This window comes from Chiloscyllium punctatum, chromosome 31 (assembly GCF_047496795.1).
Source record: "Chiloscyllium punctatum isolate Juve2018m chromosome 31, sChiPun1.3, whole genome shotgun sequence".
NCBI classification, from domain to species: domain Eukaryota; kingdom Metazoa; phylum Chordata; class Chondrichthyes; order Orectolobiformes; family Hemiscylliidae; genus Chiloscyllium; species Chiloscyllium punctatum.
In genome coordinates this window covers 32529218-32555528 of record NC_092769.1, presented here as the reverse complement: position 1 = coordinate 32555528, position 26311 = coordinate 32529218, and the positions used below count along the sequence as shown (strand labels likewise).

Genomic DNA, 26311 nt, shown 5'->3' with positions numbered 1-26311 from the left:
ACAAGAAAGGGAGTACAAAGGCCCATCAGAAAGGGTTACATCAGTAACAGTCACAAGAAAGGGAGTACAAAGGCTCATCAGAAAGGGTAGGTAACCATTCTGAGTAAGGAACTAATAAAAGCAAAACAAATGGGGCTTCAAACAACTGGGAAGCTACAAATTCTTCCATCCACAACCATCTCAAAGATATCAAAGTAAAAAGGAAAATCCATCAATAATTGTCTCAGTAACACGCTGATAAACTGAAGTAATCTCACTGTTAGAGTCAGCAACAGGACAGATTGTAGATTGGGAATTCAGAGACCTTGATAAGCAGATCACGAAAATCAAGGGGGTCCACAATTCATTCACTTAACCTGGAAAAGAGGCAAAAAGCAATGACGCAGATATTTATGATCAGGGACTTTCAGACTTAATGTTTATTCAATGGCACACTTAGAGATTTTACAAAACATATTGGGCTGCTTGGCGTGAGAAAGATGTGATTATTCTCACCTTCACCAGAGTGACGGCAGCGCTGTAGAAAATACTCAGGAAGAACAAGGTGATGAACGTGGAAGCAGTTGTCCAGATGTTGCTGTTATCATCATCATAGTCTTCAATCCAAGTGCGATCTATTGAATCTATGAATATAAAGCCGAGAGAACGCATTTAGATTGTTTATTGATCCAGATCGATCTATCTGCATCCAAGTCATGTAATTAGAGGCCATTACATCTTCATAAAGCAGTCAGGTATTTCTCAAGTGTGACTCTTATCTGTATCTGTTAGTGCATCATTGACTCTCAGCAAGAAATTACAAATACTAACTGCACATGTACTTTCTTCATTGTCCATGTCAGAACGCTTTAAATTATTTTTCTTTTAATCTATTATTTAAGGATATTATTATTTGAGGAATGCTGATAACTAATGATTATTTTAATTGAATCATTATATTTAAAATATAGGCTGTGATAGCACTTTAGTTGAAAATTGTGGCCATCACTGAATAAAAGTTCAAATGTGGTTCTCATCTTTATGTATTGGTGACCAATTACTTGGCAAATCATGAATATAAGTGACATCACAGTCAGGACATTGCTTCATATTTTTGTTTGTCGGATCTGTACATTTAGGAATAAGTGTTTGTACATGTGTCCCTTAATTTATTTGATCTACTGCTTGGTGTGTTTGGTTTTCCTTTAATGTTTGTGTATGTGGTTATGAGAGTCTCTTTCTTCACTCTTGCCCATGTTGGAGTTTGTGCGTGAATAAACAAATTCCTGTTCCTTTACTGCTGGTGTGCTCATGTGTTTGTGTACCTAAATTTTGGTCTTTTCACATTGTGTAAGCATCATCACGCTAATATGCCACCTCGTTGCTGCCCCTATGCTTATCTTGTAATTTCTTTGTGAGTGTTCACTTTTCATTAGTGCTATCTAAAATGTGTGCTTATGCGTCTGTTTCAGATCCTACCTACATTAGGTTATTTTCATGTTTATGCTTAATAAATGTTAGCATGCAATGATATATTTTGATGGATGTTTATATTTATATGATGATGTTTGCTGTGTGACAATCTTTCCCAAACCATCTCCTGAGAAGCTTGTTTGTGTTATTGTTTGTGGATGCTTGCTGATGCTTGTGCCCATTATCCTTATTTAATAAACACCCCTCTATTTGTTGATCTATGCACTTGTGTGTCTGCATGTGAGACTCTGAATTTGTGTGTACGTGTGATATTGTATCCATGCTGATCAATGTGGTTTAAAAATAACTAATTAAGCTGCCTCTGTCATTGTATGTTTGTGATTCTGAAAATGGGAAAATTATGATATTAATATTTATCTCTGTGCACTTACGTGCCTGTGTGAGTTGACAAGTGGGAGGACATTTTTCAGAATTTGAATCTGTGTTCATGCGTGTATGTCTGTACGCATTGTGCTGTATGAATGTAAATGTATTTGTGTGTTACCGTGTGTCTTTGTTTCTCATGGTTATGTGTGAGTACCCCTGTTCATTTGTGCAAATGATTTTCATTCAGTGTATGTGAGTTTTTGTATGAGCTTAGAGAGTGTTCAAGTGCCACTTGCATCTGTGGCTCTGTGTGAGTATGCATGTGTGACATCTTATCTATATGCACATTTGAGTGTGCACATAAATATGTGTCTTTAGGTGAGAGCTCGTATATGTGTCATTACGAGTGTATTTGTGATCATCTCTCTGTATCTGTTCTTATACCAGACTGCAATTTTTATTGCTGTAATTTATTGTTCGAATTTTAATGGATTGCCCATAATTAGATCTGACCTTGGTGTTGTAGGAAACATTTCCCATCGTCATGGAGAGATAAATGTTTTATGAGCAACACTTCTGTTGCAGTGATAGAATTTCTGTCTCTGAGAGAAAAGTCTTGAGTTCAAATCCCCACTGCCCCAGAGATAACATTTCTGAATATGTTTATTAGAAAATGTCCACTTGTGTTCTGTATGTGAAACAAAATGATATCAGGTATTCGAATACCAGAATTGACCCCATGTGCTCCAGAAAACTGAGACAAACCTATGGAATACAAACCGGGACGATGCAAACACCAGTTTTGGATTATGGGAATCAATGTTCATCATTTGTTAACAGAGCCAAGCATGTCCAACATGCTTCAAAGGTATTATTTTGCATGGAAATGTTAAATCTTTGGACAGTAAGCAAGAAGCTGACTGTTCCTGTTAGTAACTGGGTTACATTACAGAGGACATCTTCCATGAAAACTCTTCACAGGGAGCAAGAGGACAGACCATTCATCGTTCCCCTCCCCTCTGCTTCACGACAACTTATCTGTTGATTCTCTTTGGTGTGAAAGTGAAGATACGTTCTGTCAACTCATGCACTGGTGCAAGATCCCTGGCAATTCCCCAGAAACAAAGGTTACATTCAAACTCTTCTGCACTATTTACGATTGGTATGTTCCAATCAAATTTAATTTTAAAGTGTCTTAAATTTACATTTCCAATTGGTGCAATGTGGCAGTTTAAAACTGACATGAATTTTGTAAGAGTGTCCAGTCGGGGGAATCAAGAACACCAAGTTCATAACTCGTGCTCTACCCTTGACATAAAATGGACATTGTCAGATTTTGTCACAGAGGGATTTAGGATGGATAAGGTATTTGGCGGAATCCTGCAATGAGTGAACTTTACTCTGTCTCTGACCCAGGGTGTATCTGAGCAGAGAACATTAACTGCACAAGACACTCGTCCTAGACCTGTTGATAATCCACTTTAACTACACAGATGGAATGGAAGTCAGGGTGGGAAACAATTAATTCAGTATTTAACTCACAACTGGAGGGAAAAAAACACTTCTATTACTTCTGTTGAATTATTAAATTCAACTTTGAAATTTTTATTGACATGAATTAACAGTGTCCATCAGTGCAAGCGAAATGTTTACAAAACTTGGTTTACCGCTGGATTTATCGACTGTTCTGTTGATTATCTTCAGTGGAATCGCTTCATGTTCCACCACACAGGAGTAAGAAGCACCGCTGGCCCACTCCTCCGCTGTAATGGATAACAGGCTGTACATGAAGAAGGAGATGTTGTCACTCTCCGCCATCACCTCAGTGTTCTTGTAGTTACTGGGATTCACCGGCTTGTCATTGTTTGTCCACTTGACGAAGATCTCTCGGGGGGAGAAACCTCTCACTAAACAGGTGAGGGAGAGAAACCTCTGAGCGGAGATTTCTTCTGTTGGTGGCAGGAGGACCGACACTGATGGCTCCAGCGGATTAATCACTGCAGAATATGTGAGACAAATATAAATCAACCAAAAAATCCTGAACCAATATCACAATTTCACTAAATATTAAACTATGCCACGTTTAATTTGGGATTTATTCACTTCCGTTTACTAAAGGAGCAGAATGGTACACATTCTGTTCAGTAAAAAAAGTCGAGTTTAATGTGAAAGTTGCCTCCATGTTTCCAGCCCACAACAAGGACATTCTGTCCAACTGTCATTGCTGATGGTGACGTCACAACCCAGGCTTCTTCCCACTTTATCTGACTGAATCAGAATACAATATCCTTTGGTCCATCTTTATCTTAATCAGCTACCCAGCTATCCTGCCTTCAGATGCACCATTAATACTCCCAATGGTGTTTGTTCATACCAATCAAACCCTGACATTGATGTAACTGCATCTGGATTACACATGGGATCCTTTGTGTTTTAATCTCACCGCTCACCTTTCTCCTTGTGGATGGAGTCTCTCCGCGGAGTCGGTAGATTCTGATGGTACACCACACATTCAAAAGTAACGCCACTCAGCCAGGCTTCAGTAGAAATGTCTAATTTGCTGATCACGCTGTCGGGATTCTGTCCAGGCTGGTCAGCAATCTCTGTTTTCAGAGGCTTCTTTTCTTGTTTCCAGGTCACGTTGACTCCAGAAGGAAAATTGGACACAACGCAGGTTAACGTCACCGTCGCCTCCAGTAAGACTTGTTCCACTGGCGGTGGGAGGATTTTAACGGTGTTAGGGTGGCACTCGGTATCTTCTATGAAAGAAAAATCAAAGTCAATGAAAAATGCCCCTTTATGATAAAAACAGCCAATCTTCAGATTACTTCTTCACAGGGTGAAGACACCACCTTCAAAATGGCAACTCCAACTATTGCTGAAACGATGCTTCATGTTGTTGATGTATTTTGATTTGTGAAAGCATTTGTGATTACGTATAACATACCCTGTGTAATTACTCCTAAAGAACACTGGCTTTGTAACAAGTGAAACCTGAAAAAAAATAAAATAATCGAAGATACCATCATGTAACCCATGGAATTACCTTTCTTTCAGAGTCTGTCTCTCACTTAACACCATCTATTGATACTTGTGACAAGAGTAATCTCAATATAATGAGTTCATTTCCATGTTCATAACCCTTTGTTGCAAATGCTGCTGGTCATTCTGACTGCCAAATCACATCCTACATTTTAGACAAATTATAATAAATAATAATTATTCTCTTTGCAGAGTTCTAAAGTGTTACAGGAGCGGTGAACAGCCATGGAAATTCTGTTCATTATATTTAACGTGATCAAAAATACTTTGCGTTATTGGTGTGATGTCATTCTCTAATTTATGTCATTGTTCCTCGTGAGCTGTGTTTGGAGTAGATCAGAAAACAAGACATTGAGTACAGCATTGGATATCGAGAAGGACACCCATCTCCTTAAGTCTTTCCCTCCATTCAGTTTGTTCGTAACTGGTCTGTACTTTCACTTTATTTACTAAGGTGCGTTTTTTAATTTCTTCATAGAGCAGGGGAGCAAAAAACAAACAAAAGCGTCTTAAATCAATCTACAAACGCGATGGAAATGTGCACTAATTTTATAGACATCCACTACTCACTGTGTAAACATCGCTACCCCAAACCAGGCTAAATCAGCCTGTCTCGAGTTCCTAGTTCATTCATCCCTATTGGACCGTTCTTACCAGAATTTATTCTCCTGCCTCATCCACTAATTACAGAGACCATCTTAAAGAAGCTCATTGAGATCACGTTTATCCCAGTTGATGTGATACCCACTTGGTCTGGAGTCTGATCCCATAAATGAAGTTAAAGAGCTCAGTACCAGATAAAAATCGATGTCGTAAAATGTCCAAGGCCAACAGGTCATTCCTGAGCAGGGGATGATGCACTGAACGCATTTTAATTTATTTTCAAGTAAGGGTCACTGCATATTTTAACCACGTCATTTTGAGACCACAACATCATAAGATAGAGGATCAGAATAAGGCTGTACGGCCAATCCAGAGTTTAGATCAGAATGATGCTGGAAAAGCACAGCAGGTCAGGCAGCATCCGACGAGCAGGAACATCGACGTTTCGGGCTACAGCCATTCTACTGTCATCTCTAAACAAGAGCCGATCTATCTCTGGCTTGAATACACACAATGGCCTGGCCTCCACAGCCCTCTGCAGCAACAAGTTCCACAGCCTCATCACCCTCTGGCTGAAGACATTTCTCCCCACATCTCAGTTCTAAACGGTGCCCCTTTGACCTTGAGACTGTGCCCTTGGGGTCCTAGTCTGGCCGACCAGTCAAAACATCTATTCCACGTTCACTCGACCTCAGTCTCTCAGTATTTTCTATGTTTCAATCAGATATCTCTCCAATATCCCCCCTCCACCCCCAAACCTATCCTTGAAGGGGCCCTCTGAACGCCTCTCCCAGCATGGTCAGGCAATAAACTATTTAACAAAGCTCACTGTCTATATATCTATCTTCAACAGAGAGGAAACATGCTTTTCTGACTTGCCAAAATGTTGAGTCATGAGCGATGCTAATGTCACACTCAAAGTGAAATGCGATATGTTGCATGTTGGGAAACGAGAAGCTGTACCGTACTGTTTACTACGCCTGATAAATGAGCGTGTTTGATTCACATCAGAGTTTAGAAGTATTTGTAGCTCTCTCAGTGTGTGTCTCTTACCCTGGAGTGCGGTGATGTTTTTACTTTGAATGTTCTCTCCATGATTGACCTGGCAGGTATAGACTGCGCTGTTGAACCATTCACCATAAGGGACCATCAGCCGACTCATCACCGAGAAGTTCCCGTTTGCCTCACACACAGGAGACGTGAAGAAGCCAGAATCCAAGGGTCGGCCATTTTTCAACCAACTCACGGAGGTTGACTTCGGATGGAAATCGATGATTGAACAGACGACGGTTGCAAACTTGCTGCTTGCGATTTCTTCACTGGAGCTCACGGTTAGGAGAAGAGTTGGTGGGAGAATACCTAGATCATTAGGAAACACATCGCATAAATTATCTGATGAATTTCAGAACAAATACAATCAGTTCTCATATATCAAGGTTTCTTGTGGTTAATGGATACAAGAATCATAATTATGCAGAGTGCTGCAGAAGCTGGGATCCACACAGAAAGATCAGCAGGACAATGTGAAAAGCTAAAATTATAGGACACAGCAAGGGAGTCAAGGAGGCATAGAAACTATAGGCCGGTAACATCAAAAGGGAGATAGCAATGTTGGATGGTATTCGTTTTAATGACAGAGTCTGATGAACAAGGCAGACAAATTACTGGCATAAATGAGGAAATGATGCGGTTGCTATCACAGAGACATATTGAGAGCCAGGCAGGAGTGGCTATTCAACATTCCAGGATTTAGTGCCTTCAGGCGAGACAGGGAAAGATGGAAAAGGATGAGGGCTGGGGTGTACAGTGCAGAATGTTGCTTCTGTCGCAATTCTGACAAGAGTATTTTAGGCTTTAAAGAGAAATGAAACCATGGATCCCTCCTCGAACAAAGGCAAATGGACAGTACTTCAAAACCAAAATACAGCAAACATAACTACTGGGAGAGCATGATAGACCTTACTATAGGTCCAAAAGAGAAAGTGAACATACATGGGCAAATTTCAGAGAAATGTAAATTAAATAGGGGAATGAGAAAAGAGGTTTTTAACTTCCTCAGCATAGGCTTGGATATTCATTTTGTCAAAAATTTAGAGGGAGCAGAATTCTGAAAATGCCCCCAGGAGAATATTTTAACAAAGTATGTGTTTAATACTGAGAATTTTAATCCAGACCTTGCAAGAGAGGGGTGAACCTGGACTTAACTTTAGGGAATGAAGTCGACCCAGTGGGTAAAACCTCAATGGTGGAGCACTTTGCAGACAGTGATCGTAAATCAGTTGGATTTCAGATTGTACTGCAAAGGAATAGAAATTGGCCCAAAGTTTTGAAAAAGGGAAGGACAATTTTAGTAAGATCAGGTAATGACTTGACCAGAGTGGACTGGAAGCTGACACTTATTGGTAAATCTGAGTCAGAGCAGTGTGACACATTTAAGAGAGAGATAAGAAAATCACAGGGAGGACATTTCCCAGGAAGCCACTGAGTGGGACCAAGAATGCAGTGGGCTCTGGACACCAAAGGGCATGGAGGGTGAGATAAAGAGAAACAAGGGAGGCTTCCGGTCTAAACTGAAATCTCAAAACAATAGGAATTAGTATGGAGTACAGAATGTGCAAGGGGGAGTTTGAAAGACAGAGGAATTAGAAGAGCAAAAGAGACCATGAGAAAATAATAGCAGTCAAAATAAAGGAAAATATTTTTAAAAGTTACACGCTCATTCAAAATAAAATAATTATTCGGGAAACAGTAATGCTCATTAAGTGTATTATTGGAGTGGAACCGAAGGATTAGATTGTGGTCAAAACGAACGTGTTCTGTCAGTGTTCACTAGTAAGAGGGACAATGTGGGGACAGAAAACATGGAGGGGTGTTGTGATGTAGTTTTCAGAAATTAGGACACATGACGTGATGTTCTGTGTTGTCTTGCTGAATGAAAAGTGGTTATATTTCCAGGGCAGATGAAAAGTATACCGAGCTGTTGAGTGATGCAAAGAATGAAATAGTTGGGTCGCTGACAATAATTTAGAATTCCTGTCTGGCCACAGCACTTGTGCCAAGTGAGTGTAGATCAGCCAAAGTTGCACTGTCATGCAGGACGAAGGAAGGTATAAATAATGAAAACACAGATCTGTCAAGCTCATCTCAGTGGTAGGGAAACTATTGAGAAGTGAAGTTAGTCTTCATTTGGAAGATAAATCAACAATTTTCATCACGGTTTTATTGAGAGGAAGTCATGTGTAAGAATTTGATCGTAGTTTTCAGAGAGATAACTCGATGTCCAGATGATAGAAATAATCAGAGCCAATGGGATCGGAGTTAATTTGACAGATTGGATCGAGAACTGGCTGAGTGGTGGGAGCAGGGGATAATAGTCATCGGGTGTCTGCGTGACTGGAAATCTATGTCTCCTGGTGCTCTGTAGGGATTGGTTTGATTTCCTTGTTATCTCTCTTACATACTAATGATTAAGACTCAAATTTAGGAGTATTAACCAGTGAATTCACAGATGAAATGAAAACTGTCATGCTGGTAAGTCATGAGCATAATGGCTTTCGATTGCAGGAGGATATAAAAGGGTTGGTTGTATGTGAAGTGAAGTTGCAAATGGAAATTATTCTGCATAAATGTAAGGTGATGTAATTCGGCAGAAGAATCTGTGAGGTATGACGTTTTGAATGTTGAAACCCTGGAAAGACCTGAGGATCTTTGGTGCATGTACCCACCGATCCCCTATAGTACTGTGTCGTCTGGATAAAGAGGCTAAGAAGGTGAGAGGATATTTGCTTTTCTGAGCCGAGACATTGACAATGAAGAGTAGGGAGATGATACTGGAACTTAATAGAACACTGGTTAGGCCATACTGAAGCGTTGTATGCATGTTATCGAAGGAATGTGATTACACTGAAGGCAGTATTGATGAGATTTGCCAGGATCTTGCCTGGGTTGGAGGGTTTTAGTTATGAAACTAGTTTAGATAGACAGGGGTTTTCCTTGGAGCAGAGGAGAATTAGGGAGAAGATTATCATAATGTCTAGATTTATTTTAGGCATAGACAGGGTAAACTGGATGAAACCTTTCCCCTTGATGGAGAGAGAAGGTAAGGCCAGGAGCTTCCAAGTGGATCTCAGGGGAAAACAAAATCAAACAGAGGGTGGTGTTTGCCTGGAGCTCAGCACCTCTAAGTCATGTAGAGACTGAGCCCCTCATAGTAGGTATGAAGTATTGCGATGCATCCTTGCAAGGGCAAATCACACAAGGCAATGGATCAGGTGCTGGCACATGAGACTGGAATAGTTAGGTGGCTGTTATTGATAGCCATGAACTGAATGGATCAAAGGGCCTTGTTCCTGTGCTGTATAAGGTGATTCTGTGAAAACGGTTATAAATAATGCCTTCTTCATATTAATCCCAGATGCTCTGTTTATCTCAGTTCCCACAACACATACCTGGACATGGCATTTCTTTGCTCTTGTGTGACCCGCTGTGTTGAACCTCACAGTAGATTTTGCTGGGGCAATCTGCCGCTGAATCGGGCAGGGTTAACTGGCTGCTCAGGGTGTAGGTTCCCTTCTTGTTTCTCACTGATGGGTAAGTCTTAAATCCAGTCGTGATTAACTCCCCATCTTTCTTCCAGGTTACCTTGGTGACGTCAGGGGAATAGTACATCGCCAAACAACCAAAGGTCGCAGAACCGGTGTCGTGCTCCTGACAGGAGGAGACCAGGCCATAAAGCGTGGGGGGAGACTGTGTCTCTACAATAGAATGACCAATTGAGCAAGTTAGTTTCTGTTCATTTGACCTTATCAGTTACTCAAATGTATCCTCAGCTGTAAACGTTTGCCAGTATGCTCCCACTGAGTCTACAGCATAACTGGAGTTTATTTTTGTTTCCTACCAGTTGCTGATCATGATCATTGGTTCCTTCTTTAGAAACATGGCCTGGACCTTGACCATTGCCATATAATTTAGGAAGAAGAACATCCTGATCCCACCCCAGTAACTTTGAAGATCTCACCAACTGACACTTTCACTGGATTGCTGTGAAGAGCAAAGAAGTTTCACAAAATACAAACCAAGGAAATGCAGATTCATCAAAATTCTACACTGTGTGCAAACAGGCCATTTGGCCCAACAGGTCCACACCCACCCTCTGAAAAGTAACCCATCCAGACCTATTCCCCTCCCCTATTATGCTACAGTTAACCCTGACTAATGCACCCAACCTCCCAATCACTGAACACAACATTTTCAATTCCCCCAGCTTGCACATCTTTGGACTGTGGGAGGAAATGCACACAGACATGGGGAGAAAGTGCCAACTCCACACAGACAGTCACCCGAGGCTGGAATGGAACCGGAGTCCCTAGCACTGTGAGGCAGCAGCGCTAACCACGGAACCAGCGTGCTGTCCCACTAGGTACTGTGCTGCTGGAAATACCCAACCGCTGGCAGTACCCCCGGAGAGAAATCAGAGTGAATCATAGAACATAGAACAGTGCAATACAGGCCCTTCGGCCCTCGATATTGTACCACCCTGTCATACTAATCTGAAGCCCATCCCACCTACACCATTCCATGTACGTCTGTATGCCTAGGTAAAAACAATGACTACAGATGATGGAAATCCGATTCTGGATTAGTGGTGCTGGAAGAGCACAGCAGTTCAGGCAGTATCCAAGACTGTCCAATGATGACTTAATCTTGGCGAATCTACTACCGTTGCAGGCAAAAGCATTCCATTCCCTTACTACTCAATGACAAAAGAAACTACCTCTGACATCTGTCTTTTCCCTATCTCCACTCACTTTAAAGTTGTGTCCCCTCGTGTTTGCTGTCCCCATACTTGGAAATCAGGTCTAGTGAGCCTTCCTCACTTATCAATGCAAGGCAGAATGTTCTCTCTGGGAGGAAGGTCACTGCAGCAGCAGCACAGGCAGGAGCTGAGCACTGGGACTGGGAGGAGGGCTGTCACGGCTGAACTCATGCCAATTGTCTGGAAGTTGAAACATCTAATTTACAATTATCTGAATTCTGGAGGCCTCTGAAAAATGGAGGACCATTAAGGTTCAGAGGCTTTGGAGTGTTACAGCTGAGTATTTACGTAAATATGATTTGAGAAATGAACTGGTAATGTTTAACTTTAATAACTATCAAATTGACACGCAGTTCACCACCAAACCTCACATTGACAAACCCAACCCATTCATGCCCGGAACACACAACCCCTATCACACAAAACACATCCAAGGCAATCCATATTGGTAGTATAGCTGAGAAGAGAGATCTCGGTGCCCATGTACATAGATCCCTAAAAGTTGCCAGCCAGTTTGATAAGAATTATTTAGAAGGCATACTTTCTGTTGGCTTTCATCAATAGAGGGACTGAGTTTCAGAACCACGAGGTTAGGCTGCAGCTGTACAAAACTCTGGTGTGGCCGCACTTGGGAGTATTGTGCACTGTTCTGGTCACCACATTATAGAGAGAATGTGGAAGCTTTGGAAGAGATCAGAGGAGGTTTACCAGGATGTTGTTTGGTATGACAGGAAGGTTTAATGAGGAAAGGATGAGGGTCTTGAGACTGTTTTTGTTTGAGAGAAGAAGGTTGAGAGGTGACTTAATTGAGACATAAAAGATAAACAGAGGGTGGACAGTGAAAGTCTTTTTCCTTGAATAGTGATGGCTCGCAGGAGAGGACATAGATGATAGATGTCAGAGGTTGTTTCTTGACTCAGAGAGGAGTTGGGGCATGGAGCGCACTGCCTGCAACAATAGTACACTCGCCAACTTTAAGGGCATTTAAAGGTCATTGGATAAATATATGGTTGAAAATGGAATAGTGTAGGACAGATAGGCTTCAGATTGGTTCCACAGGTCAGCGCAACATTGAGGGCTGAAGGGCCTGTACTGCACTGTAATGTTCTATATTCTATATTCCAGATGGACATATGATCTCAATTCCTTTCACTCATTTACACTCCTGCCGCCCTGCACCTGGCCCATGGTGAATCTGGCCCTGACTGGACCTGGCACCATCATTTTCACAACCTCTGACAAAAGCCCACTACCCAAGACATGACCTCAGCCCTTGATCACTGACCTTACATCTTACCCAAGTCAACCTGTGCACATTGCATCCTCGCTACTTTCGCATCTGTGCTTTACAACCTACTATTTTGCCAGACTCGGAGCTTTGCATTTTGACAACACGTCCACCTGTCACTTCATTACAGTGACCTTCCACCCTGAAACATCCTGGCACTATGCCCACCGCTACACTAACAAGCCTGGCATCCTGCCCACCTCTCCATAAACCTGTCTGGCAAAGACAGACCTCCTGCATTTCAGTTCAAACTACCCCTCACCTACCAAGCACAATTCGAACAAATTATCCTGTGACCATTACCACTTACCTTGATGCCACCTTGCCAGACAGAGTGCATGCAAGCTTACCCAGCAGCCAGCCAACACCTCACAGCCTACCAGCCCAAATTCTCCCACATGCCCAATCTAGCCCCTCACTTGCTCACCACCTTCCAACTTTGAGCCTACTCCAACATAAAGTCAGAGAGTCATAAAGTCGTACAGCACAGAAACAGTTCCTTTGGTCCAGCTCATCCATGCTGACCAGAGTTCCCAAATTAAACTAATTCCACTTGCCTGCCTTTGGCCCATATCCATCCAGACCTATCCTGTTCCTGTAGCTGTTCAAATGTCTTCTAAATGTTGGACCTATCTCTGCATTTACCACTTCCTCTGGCAGTTCATTCCAATGTTTTGGACAGTTACAACATGAAGCCTACCTCCTGCACTCAGTGCTCTGACCAATGAAGGTACATGTGCAAAACACCTTCAACACACTAGGTACTTGAGACAACGCTTTCAAGAATCTATGAGTCTGAACCCTCAGGTTCCTCAGTGTTCAACATCACTATCCAGTGCCCTACCATTAACTCTGTAAGACTCTATGAGTCTGGAACCTCAAGGCCCTGTGTTTAAACATCACTATCCAATGCCCTACCATTAACTCTGTAAGTTGTGACCTGATTTATCTTCTCAAAATGCAACACGTCGTATTCATTTAAATTAAACTCCTTCTGCCACTCCTCAGTCCATTGGCCCAGCTGATCAAGATCTCATTGTACGTTTAGATAACTTTCACTGCCAATTATACCACCAATGTTGGCATTACATGCAAACTTACAAACCATGTCCCATTCAAATTTTTCATGGCTTTCAACCAATATTGTAGCCTGTTTTCCTTTCTCCCACATATGTGTAGCATTTTTTTAAGGATTGAAGGAATCTATCTCCTTATTGAAATCATTTAATGTTTTGTCCTCAATCAATTTCTGTGGTGGAGAATTCCAAAGGTTCACCATTCTTTTGCTGAATAGTAAACAATCAGGTTCAATGTTATCGAGTGTTGGGAAGATTGGTGAGCAGCAAGATTAATGATGATCCCATGAATAGCCTTCTAGAGGGGCCAAGGTGCCTTCTTCAGCTTCCATTTTGCATGTTGTCATGTCCCTTCGGCAGCATGTTCCAAAATTGTGACCCTTGAGGATAAGGGCGCACATGTATGTAAATGCTTCTCCTGAAAGCTTTCCTCCAAATCTGACTTCAACTTGACTCTCAACTATTTCCCTGCCCGTTTCCTCTTCCTCAATCATAGACATGGGACTCACTTCCTACCAGCGCTGTGAATGTGCTAATACCACACCAACTTCAGCAATTCAAATAGACTGATGACAACTGGTTTCTCAAGGCAATATAAAAAGTCTGACACTTCCTCACCGGTCTAGAGATTCAAACAACCACTGGAAAAATTGTAAATTATTTGAGGCACTTGTGTGTCTACACAAGATGACATGGTTTCCGTTTGTGTGATTTGACTGTGTTTTCACTAAAGGAACAGAGCTATTTCTTAATCATATAATAGGAATCAAGCATCCCTCATTTTTAGCAAGGCAATCACACATTATATTTCTTTATTCCAGGGAAGTATAGTGTTAAATTAATGAAATATGATGATTGGGATGTTTCAATTGGAAATAGTCAGAGATTTAAAGTTTACTTTCATGAGCAATTAATTCCAGCCCCATTGTTTCACAGTACTCACAGGAATGTCTTTCAGAAATGGTGTCTCCCTTTGTTTACTGAATCAGTAAATCTGGGATAGTTTTTGCTTGTTAATCAAAGGTGTTAAAGAGTTTTAGCCAAAGGGAGACCTGCGGATTTAGCTCACAGATGCTCCATGATCTAAGTAAGTGATGGAACAGCTCGAGGGGCTGAGTGCCCTCCTCTTGCTCCTACGTTCCTATCATTGTGTCATTCATTAAGCTAGCACTGGCGGTGAACACTTTTTATTAAAATATTTCAACAAATTAATTGTTTCACACATGCTTTTAAAAAAATTCTGTTGATTATTTGGAACGAGATCATTGACATTCTCTATTTGAGTGATCAAAATAACTTCCACCCAATTACAGCAGCCACTGCACTCTGGAGTGGGTTGTTACTTCATAATAGTTTCTTGTGAAACTCCAGCTCGAGATCAGGGCGCTCAAATTCAATGATTCTCTGATATTTAATATCTCTGAACATTTGCAATTTGTTCAAATGCATCTTTTCTCTGAAGAACGTGTTTAATCGAACAGAACTTTTTTCAATGAAACAACAAACTTTAAATGCTAGAAAACCAAAAGAAAAGACAGAAATTTCTGAAGAAACTCAGCAGGTCTAGCAGCTCCTGTGGAGAGAAGGCAAGGTTAACCTTTCGCATCCAGAGACCCCCCTCTTCACCAAATTGTTTTCATGTTTTTGACACAAGAGCTCACACCTGTTGAGATAAACAGTGATGACGTTGGCTTGACTCCTGCTGGAGAAAGGATTCTTAGCAGAGGTACTGGATGGTCGGAGATAGCAATTGAAGACCAACTGAAAAGCTATCTCCATCTGCTGCAAGTGTTGGATTCAGCAGAACTCCCACCGGACTGGACAATCAAATTCAGCTACAGCACTGGTTTAAATATAAAGTAAAACAGCCTAAGCATAATCTAATCAAATATGCTTCGAAAATGATTCAATCTGGATTAGTTATAAATTATATTGTGAGAACAGCAAGTCAAAAGCTGGGATTTCTTTGAGCACTTACTCCATTAACACCATCTAGCGATGCCCAAACGCTTGTGAACAAATATTGATCTGGAAAAAGCTGCTAACTGCCAAAATTCTGTTTAATATCTAAGAGACACAAGTCAGGACAGCGATTGAATAGATTTCACTGGCCTCTGTGAGTGGAATTCCAACAAACATCCAAACATCTCAATCTTCTTTCTTGCGCTGAAGTAACCTGATAAGAGATGGTGTTACATACCTCTCTTACAGGTTGTAAGTGAACACAGGCCACCTGGCACAGAATCAGGGACACTACCACAACATCACAACAGACCTGAACACAATGAGCTCGACACTATCACAGAGAACACAGCCCACCTGTTTTGACAGTACATAAACCATGTTCGTTATTAACACCTTCCAACATTCAGGAATTTTTCCAGAATGTTTGTACAATGAAAGTAACATTTCAACATTTATCCAAGAATACTTTGATAGCAGCTCCGAATTGTTCAAATTCTATGGGAACTACAGAGGAATAAAACTAGGAATTGTATTGCCATCAATTCCCTTCCTCTTTCCCCTGTGAATGTTGCTGCACCAGATGGTCTACTTAGTCTGAAAAAGATTAAAATGTTTTAAAGTGTAATATGACCGTTGCCAGTGACATTAAAAGCTGATAATAGGTTTTCAAATAATAAGATGCAAAAAAATTCTGATTCTACATTGTGCCATGAAACATGTCCTGCATAACTGAGGCACAAAGAAAATATACAGCATATTTCCATCTGCCTCACTCAATCAAATATCTCTTGTTGCCAACAACCAATTTCAAAACTCTTGCTATCTGCCTTTTGTTCCTGAAACGTTCGTTCTGATTGGAACAACATGGTCAGGGCTCTCAATTCTGAGGCACCTAATCGAATATTGTATTTCTGGCCGATAAAAATGGTTTTGAAGCGCGAGATGAAATTGAACTGTCTGAGATTCAGGGATCCGAACTGGACAATTTACAAATGGTCAGGACCGTTGACAAGTTAGTCAGAGATAGCACTGAAACAAACTGTACAACAGACTTAATCCTAGAGGATACATTTCTCAGCACCTCACGTCAAATATATTTACTGTACTTGAACATTCATCAGAGGAACTAACCAGTGGATTAATGTGAACGAGAATGTGTTCACCTTGAACATAAATAACCACTGAGTTAATAAACTTAATAAGTCATTGTATTTAATAAAATGATTGAGGAGGGAAATATCGCCAATTAAAGCACAGATCTGGAGGCAATGGATTATTCTCTAAATTATTTTTACATATTCTTAAAACGTTCCTTGAACTGGGGAGATTTTGCATGCACTGCATAAAGTCAATACTGCATTCCAGTGTGGAAAGCATTTCTGTTGAAGGAATCAGGGCAAGGTCATTTTCTTGTTTACTGCTTTTAATGAACGAAAATGTTTAAAAAGGTATGAATTGAAAACATGCTTCTGTCTGGAGTTGCCCGCTTTAACAGATGTCTAAGTAAATGTGGCCACTGCTGCCTCACAGATCCAGGTACCCAGGCTCGGTTCCAGCCTTGGGTGACTGCCTATGTGGAGTTTACACAATCTTCCCTGTGTCTGTGTGGATTTCCTCCCACAATCCAAAGATGTGCATGTCAAGTGAACTGGTCATGCTATATTGTCCATAGTGTTAGGTGCGTTAGTCAGGGGTAAATATAGGGTAGGGGAATGGGTCTGGGTGGGTTACTCTTCAGACGGTCGGTGTGGATTGTTGGGCCAAATGGCCCGATACATACTGCAGGAAATCTAATCTAAACGATTGTCACACTTAACAAATGTGAGCAGATTCCTTCGGATCGCTACATTGCAATAAATCGGTCAAGTATATTAATTTTAATAAATATTACTCTATTTTCAGTGTCTGAATAAACAATGTGCTCCGTTATCCTCTAGTTCATGTCTTCTGCAAATTTGTGAACTCTGCATACGTTTGAACACATCGATGTAAAATGAATTCTCTGCGTTTGCAGCAAGTACTCCCATGGTTTTGAGAGTAGAGTTCCAACAGTATGGAAACAGGCCATTTGGCCCAACAATTCTACACTGACCCTCTGAACAGTAAGTAGCCCAACCAGACCCATTCCCCATAATTTATATTTACCCCTGACTAATGCACTCTAACCTAGACATTCCTGAACACTATGGCTGTGCTAAATTGCACAAATCACCTGACCTGCGCATCTTTTGGACTGTGGTAGGAAACCAGAGCGCCCGAAGGAAACCCACGCAGACACAGGGAGAATGTGCAAACTCTACAGAGGCAGCCACCAGAGGGTGGAATCGAATTTGGAATCCTGGCGCTGTGAGGTAGCAGTGCCAACCACTGAGCCACCATGCTGCCCTGCGAATTGATGAGTGAATTATTTTAATTAATTCAAAATTTGTCCTTGGTCACATAATTCACGACAGCAGATGTTTCCGAAAGAATGACTCTTCAGTTGATTTTTTTGTACAATGTAACTATTTAATTAAAATGCACAGATTGGGAACACATAAAGCACTGTGCAGATTAAATAATTCAGTTAATGGTTTATTTTTATCCTGCAAATCCAGTTTAATCAGGGACATAACAATGAATTAACTCAAGTTACGTATGAAACTGATCAAAGCAGTGAAACTGATCTGTTCTTCATAGAATTGTGCAGAATTTCCAAATGGTCTTTGTCAATTATCTTTTCTAGTCAGAAAAATATGTATGTAGTGTACAGCGGAATTGAAAGGTGTTTCTTGATCAATTATAACACAGTCATGGCATTTTTGCTCAAGAGCAAGAACTATGAGAACATTAGACTTTTGAAATGCTATTTATATTTCTCTATGACTTGTAAACTCTTTAAAGACAGACCTTGTGATTGAACTAGACAGTGGAGTTCTGAATTTGGATTGGAAGGCATGGATTAGATTAATCCTTAATTATTACATTTAAGTAAAAATGGCGCCCGAAGGTATCTGTTTTCCCTTCATTTCTAAAACCTTTGCGATTTGCCTTTCACTTAATAATAGGCTTTATGAAATTTCAACTCGCATGCTGATTGCATTGAATGAGGGACCTGGAGCGGTTCACTGTCACCAACCGTGTTAACATTGCAAAACAATGTCGAAACCAGAAACGGTTTCCCAAATATAACACATTTAATGTCACCCAAGCACAGTCCTTCCTCAACAGATGAACGATCACCAGATCACAACATGGTGTGTTTGCAGCAGAACTGGCTCTGCAAACATTTTCAACAGAACCAAGAACATGATGTAACCTCACAAAAAAAACAAATTGAAATCGAACAAAGCTGCTCAGAATCCAGCAAACTAATGATTAAATTGGATGGAAATAACAAGTCATAACAACAACCTTGTTTGTGAGGGGACTTAACACTTAAAGCTGTAATGTTTCTGGCAACAGTTCAATTTATTTCCAACCTGCACACCCTTCTTGATCATGACAATCCTGTGCAGCACACAGTTGAGCGGTTGAAGGCATATATTGATTAATCACTTCATGGTCAAAACAAAATTACTGAATGGACAAATATTACCACATTATAATTTTAAGTTAGTTTCAATTACATAATCTGATCAATTCTGCAGTTTCAGATTTTAGTCCCAAAATTTATTTTGAATGAGGCTACTCAAAACAAAATTCAGCTAGTTTACAATTAGAACTGAGTTTTTTTTTTAAAAAGTCAATACATTAAAAACTCGTTGTTTTCATTTCTCACACTTCTTTCTTCCTTAAGTTAGTTTTCAGTTACAAATGGATGTAATGTTTTCAATCAAGCAGAGAAAATGTGTCATATAAGTTTAACAAATGCAGAAATGATTAATGAAAACCAAAATTACTTCACAAATATTGGTAATCAACAGTAATTCAGAGAGTCATTCTCCTCACCAGAAAGAAAACACCAATTACAGAAAGCATGAAAACGCTGATCAATTTCACAAACTGAATAAGAATTCAATTAACTCAATTCAACAGAATCAAGGAAAATAAAATCAGAATCCAATCAACTCAAAACATCAGATTTAAATGAAAGATAACCAGAATCCAACCAATTCAATTCAACAGAATCAAATAAAACAATTTCAAAAGCCAATCAACACAATTCAACAAAACCGAGTAAAATCAAAATTCAGAATCCAATTAACACAGTTCAAACTGAATCAACTAAAGCAAAGCCAAACTCCAATCAACTCAATTCAACAGAATCGAGTAAAACAAACTCAATCTCATGCAATATAGCACTGCAAGAAAATTGTATGAGTTTCTGACCTGCTTGTCACCAACAAACATAACAAAATAAATGAGAAAATATAATCATGATAAGAACATATATTCAAGAAATGAATAATGATATTTTTGCATATTTTAATCATGTTTGGTAATATCTTGAACATCTTTGAATTCTTAGCGTTTGTTGTTGATAATAAAACACACAGTCAGGGTGTCACTAACATTAAACATTATTTATAGCTGACAGATTAAGAGACATTAGGTGTTTCAAGTAACCCAGCCACACAGAATGCCCATCTGATCAAACAAAAAAGAGATACACTGAGCAACTGACTCTATCATCACCATTTTAACTATTTGCTGAGCCTTAACTGAAGTCTATAATCAGTCTGAACAAAAATCAATCCGAACTAAACCAAACTCAGCACAGAATCTGAGTTTCATTTAATTCAGAAATTAGTCACATGAATAGAAAGTTTTTAAAAAGTCACTAAGAAAGTTCAAAGTTCTTACCTGAAGTCACTGTCACCATGGTCCCTTGGCCCCAGTAATCAAGATAGTTACAGTGTTACATTCTCTGGACTGGGTCACACAATAACTAGCTCTGCATAAAACAAATCAAAAGTCTACCATCATTTTAAATTTTCAGAACCACAGGCAAAATAAAGTCACGATAAATCATCATCACATAATTGCGCTAGTGAATTCTGATCATTCTTGATAAACTTTAATACTGTTTTATCCTTCACAGAGGAACACATGAGCTGATTCTCAAAATTCCCAACGGTGTATTGATAATTACCCAACACTTTTACAAATTAAATAATGATACTGGCATTAAACCGCACAGAACTAATACTGCACTGCAAGTTAAGGCAGTTTGTAGAAGTAATCACTGACTAGTTTCAAACAGTGGAGGCTGAATAGGTTTTTGTATTGATCATAATTGCAGTGTCACCCCAGTTGTAGTATCTTGCACAGTAATAGATGGCGGTGTCTTTGATCTTCAGGTTCCCCATGTCCAACGCGAAAATGTTGTTTGAATTGTCTTTGGACGCAGTAAATCGATTCTTAATCGCTGGTGCATAGTTACTGTCGGATGAACTATAGTAGTACAGCAGCCACTCCAGACCCTGTCCGGGAACCTGTCGGAACCAGCTCATGTAGTAGCTGCTAAGATCGAAGCCGCTGGTTTTACAGGTCAGTTTCAGGCTGCCTCCGGGACGGCCAGTCTCTGCCTCTGGCTGAGTCAAAACAACCTCCGACTGGACACCTTTAAAAAAGAAAACAAATAAACCATGAGCATTAATACAGATGAAATCATGGCTGAGTCTTTTGCATTCCTGCGGTAGACTAACATTGAGACAGTGACAAAGACAGACTTGAACAAAAAACACTCACATGATAAGAAAGTAAGGAATAAACTGAGAAAAATTGTCGACACAATCATTCTGATAACTTGTGGGAAGCGGTTCTTTCTAAACAGAGCCGACCCAGGAGTGTTGAATTACGGTCTAGTGCCCAGGATTTATATGGCCATCGGAAAGGGCAGGCTTACAGCTTCCGCCTGTTGGTTTCATGCTGGAGGCTGAGACTGGATCCTGGTCTCAGCTTGTACAGCCCGAACACATGGGATCATGTATTTACGAGGTTACGCTGAAACATGGACATATACACACCTTGGGATATTTATTTTGCTGAATAGCTTCTTTGGGAGTGTTTTTATTTAAATGGTGGAAGTAAAATTGAGTAGCTTCAGGTCTGTTTCACATGATAGTTGCAAGTATTTTGTTTAAAAAAAACAAATTCATTCGGATGTTAGCTCCCTTTATTTCTACATTCATTCACAAGCAGATAAAACTAAAATCAAAGTTCAAACATATTACCAGCTAGTAAAACAATTGAGCTTGTCTTCCCAGGACACTGACAGTCTCTGTCCCAATACAAAATAACATGTAATTCATACTAAACATTTCAAAATTCAATTTAGACAACTGAACATAGAGCTTGTCCAAAGTGATTATATTTAGAATATTCAATTAGAAGTTAACTCCCTTTAATCCTACATTCCACCACAAGCAGATAAAGCTAAAAAGAACTTCAATAATATTATTAACCAACAAAATTAGTGACTTTATTTTTGCTGTCACTCAAAGTCTCTCTCACTTTACAAAATAACATACCATTTCTAATCTGCGTTTCTAAATTCAGTTTAGGCAACCTAATATGGAGCATGTCTAAAGTGATTATGTTCAGAATGTGAGTGTGTGTCACTAAACAGTTTGGACTCGGAGATTAGAAGCAGCTCCTTACATTGCAGAATGTCTCTCCCTGCACCTTTTTTTTCAAATTGCTCCGACCCTAAAATGCATAGTAAAGGAAAGCTGTGTGCCTGAGAAATAAAAAGTGAGTTGGCAGGGATACAGAACACCTAGGTAAACTTTTGAAAGAGCATCTAATGAACTAGAACAGCACAGTCCATACATCCATATCTAACAGTCTGGGTACAACAGGAATGTTTGGTTAAATTAGAGAGTATTACAATAATCATTACCACGGATGTAGGTTATAAACAGTACATGTCTCTGCTCACTGATAGCTCTGACAGGGGCAGATAACTCATAAAAATCAGTAAAAATTTGCTGTTACACGACACCAGTGTTAATCATGTACAAAGGGCCCACTCAGTTTGAATGAGATGTATGAATCCGAGAATGGTGTAACAAGTGATGTGAGTTTGAACCAATTCAAGTTTGTTAATTTACTTTGAGATGATAACAAATGTTACTGCAATGTGGGATTTTGGATCCATTAACTTCATATTCAGGAGCTTTAAAGATACTCAATAAACAGGCTGAACTAACCAGAACGTCATTGCATTCAATGTCCTGTTTTCTGACAGTCACACAGTGAATGCTGTATTTAGTGACTTTCCTTTTTAAAGAAGAAATGCCAAGTGAAATGTATCCATTGTGAGTAAATGGGAAAATATCGTTTGTCTGTTAGGATTTTACTTTAGTTGATTCATTTTCCCTTTAATAGGCCAGATACAATAGTTGGCAGCAATTAAACTGACTGCAGAAAAGGTCCTTGAGTTCCCAGTTTCATTTACTGGAAGCAGGTGGAGTTTCTGCAGTGGATCAAAGATATTTTGTCTCACTGTTGACCAGTTGGTGGAAAGCAAACTGCAAACCATAACCACCGCCTCCTCAGAAACAAATCGACTCAGCAACAATGCTGGAGGAAAGTTTATTTTTCAGTTATGTAACTTGGAGAACTAGTCACTCCTCTCATTGAAGGAAATGTTCGCAGCGTCTCAGACACAACCTTAACATCAACAGTTCATTCGAGGATCACTACAGCACTGTTTGATATTGAGAAAAATTGATAAATAGTCAGAGGGTCATGTGGTGATACAGCATGGTTACAGACCCTTCGGTCCAACCAGTCCATGCCAGTCATAATCCCAAACTAAACTAATCCCACCTGTGTGTACTTGGCCCATATACTTCCAAACATTTGATATTCATTTACTTATCCAAATGTCTTCTAAAGGTTGTAAGATCATCCCACACAAAAACCATTCTCTGTGTAAAAAGTTGTCTCTGATATGTTTTTTTTATTTTTCTCCTCTCATTGTAAAAACATGTTCCCTATTGTTGAAATCCCCCACCATAGGGAAAATTCGCCAATGTCTTAGTCAAAAATTGAAAACAATCCCAACTCCAAACATTTACAAAATATCACTATGGATCTTCCTCGAGTCCAAAAAAGATTGTCCCCTTTGATCAATGATTTGTAAAATTTACTCGTGTATCTGCTGTGATAGATGTTTTCAAATAACTTCTTAAATGCAAATGGTTCACATCAATCGGATTAAAGTAACATTTCGTGCACTACCCCACACACAAAAAAAGAACTACTTTGTTAACATGATTTGCTCTGACGAAGTCTACGATGGATTCTTTTATCAAACAAAATCATTTCCACTGTTGTGAGCGCTCGTCTGTCTTCTGTGCAATGGTCTGAATTTTAAGTTGTGTCTGACTGCAGATGGAACTGACTGATCTGGGTATAAGTATAGTTTGTGCCTTTCACATTGTTGATGTATATTGCTGACTTTAGTTGAATAAAGAGGTGTTGTCCCAGGCATCGTCTGGCACCATTAATTAGACCATTAATTTCCACATCACTAGCCAGATTATCAGGTGGAGTTTATTGATATGTGATATTTTTGAAATGAAAGCTTCGTACATTTCCAGTAAGAATCATGTCAATTAGAGCCATTCACCTTTCCACTCATGGCTTGATAAACTTATATGAGGTCGCCCCCCCGCACTCTCACCCTCCAGTGATAAAGGTTCCAGTCTATCTGGATTTCCAACGGTGGTTCTGTTCCCTCACATTCTGCTATTTAAGATCCTCCGGCCACCCCAGGTCCACAGACAGTGTCCCTTGATACTAATTCAAAGAAATGAAAGGAACTTGTCCCACCATATTTTTCAATTTTCTTTGGCTTCAAACACCATCAAAAATAAATGTTTGTATCATTGCTGATTTATGGGAGAATGCCGTGTACACAATATCTGCTGAAATAGCTGCCATACCATCCTGAATCTGGTTCGCAGGTTCATCTGTTGCTCACAAATGCAACCAGACATCAGGGAACAATGAACATCGCCCACACCCAACCGTCCACCATTCCCCTCTGGACTTTGCACTTTGTGAAATCCGTGTTGTCGATAATCAGTTAAAAGAAAGTTTTTTTTTAAACTTTCTTAATTCATGTTGCTGATCTTGGCTGAGTAAAGGTATGTTGCTGTCAGCATTTCTGGGGATCATGTCTGCATTTTTTTCATGTCAGTTTACAATGATATTAAGTCAAGAATTGTCAAAATGTTCTGAGAAACAACGTTTAGAAATGGGCCTATTAGCTCCTCAGGGCTGTACCAACTGTTTGAATATTGATACAGTTCTGCCCCTACTTTTTCCCCATAAGCCAGGATTTACAGCATTGGAGATCATATCTATGTTTATAATGGATTAGACCCTACACAATGTTCCCGAATGTTTACAGTGCTATCACCTGCAGGGTTATGGACAACATGCTATAAATTGGGTGTTGGCTGGAAGCCTCTGTCTTCACGTGATACAGGTGTGATGGGCGAAGTGATCTCTCTGTCGTGAAAAATTTTCTACTACTCTAAATTCATCTTTCCTACTTTGTCTCGTTCAGAGGCTCTTCATACCAGAAATATTCCAAGCATTCGTTTCAATGAGATCAATACACTCCACCTGATAGTCTGGCTCGTGATGTAGAAATTAATGGTCAAATTAATGGTGCCAGACGATGCCTGGGACAACATCACTTTATTCAACTAAAGTCAGCAATATACATTAAAAATGTGAAAGGCACAAACTGTACTTATACCCAGATCAGCCAGTGTCATCTGCAGTCAGACAAAAAATTCAGACCATTGTACAGAAGATAGACAAGCCCTCACAACATTGGGAATGATTTTGTTTGATAAAACAGTCCATCATAGACTTGCTTAGAGCAACTCGTGAAATATTACTTGATTTCTTTTTGTCTGGGGTAACACATGAAATGTTACTGTATTCCGACTGATGTGAACCATTTGCACTTCAAGTTATTTGAAAACGTCCTTCATAACAGATATGTGAGTAAATTTTAGAAATCATTGATCAAAGGGACAATTTTTTTTGGATTCAAGGAAGATCCATAGTGATATTTTGTAAATGTTTGGAGCTGTGATTGCTTATATTTTTAACTAAGACATTGGCATACAGTGCACAACTTCACAATTTGCTGTAACATGAAATTCGCAAACACTGTGAACCTGGAAGGTGATGGTTCAGAATTTAACAAGGACCTAACAAGGTTCGTGAATGGACCAACGAATGATTCATGAAATTTAACAAAGGCATTTCTGAAATGATTAATTTAGCTAGGATAGATGTAGAGACACAAATTCACATCTCTGTTTGCATTTCAATATACTATAGATCGCTTTTCTATTATATCCTAAAATACTTGCGTCTTCGTTCATATTTAATAAACTCTATCTTGTTCCGGTGTTAAGATAGTTTCTTTATTTACTTCACTCAAGACTGTATGCTGTATTCTTGCCTCAGTATTGACCAAACTCGGTTTGGTGCCAGCTTATATCACTTGAGCTGCTTTTTCAGGAAGTGAATCTCTCCACCTGTTACGTCAAAATAATCTGTTCATGCTTAGTTCGAAAGGAATCCTGTTAATATCATCCCAAATTCAGGCTCGGTTATTTTGTATTTATTCACTGGAAATGAACAGAATATGACTGATCTGTTCTTGGTGGAGTGGGAGAGGGAGTTAAAGTGTTCAGCCACTGGGCCGTGGGGTTGCTTGGCATGGGTGTCCCAGAGATGTTCTCTGAAATGATCAGCAAGTTAGTGTCCTGTCTCCCTGAT

At 39.8% G+C, this 26311-nt stretch overlaps 2 gene segments (V, D, J or C); both read right to left on the bottom strand.

Annotated features, from left to right (window-relative positions):
* Window positions 1–21331, bottom strand: LOC140456932 (Ig heavy chain C region, membrane-bound form-like). The segment is given in 9 exon segments: window positions 1–356; window positions 496–623; window positions 3447–3776; window positions 4230–4538; window positions 6478–6783; window positions 9873–10178; window positions 20354–20444; window positions 20799–21113; window positions 21242–21331. Coding segments are annotated over 7 exon segments (1407 nt in total).
* Window positions 20746–25911, bottom strand: LOC140456870 (Ig heavy chain V region-like). The segment is given in 2 exon segments: window positions 20746–21113; window positions 25896–25911. Coding segments are annotated over 2 exon segments (384 nt in total).
* Window positions 25912–26311: the final 400 nt, after the last annotated feature.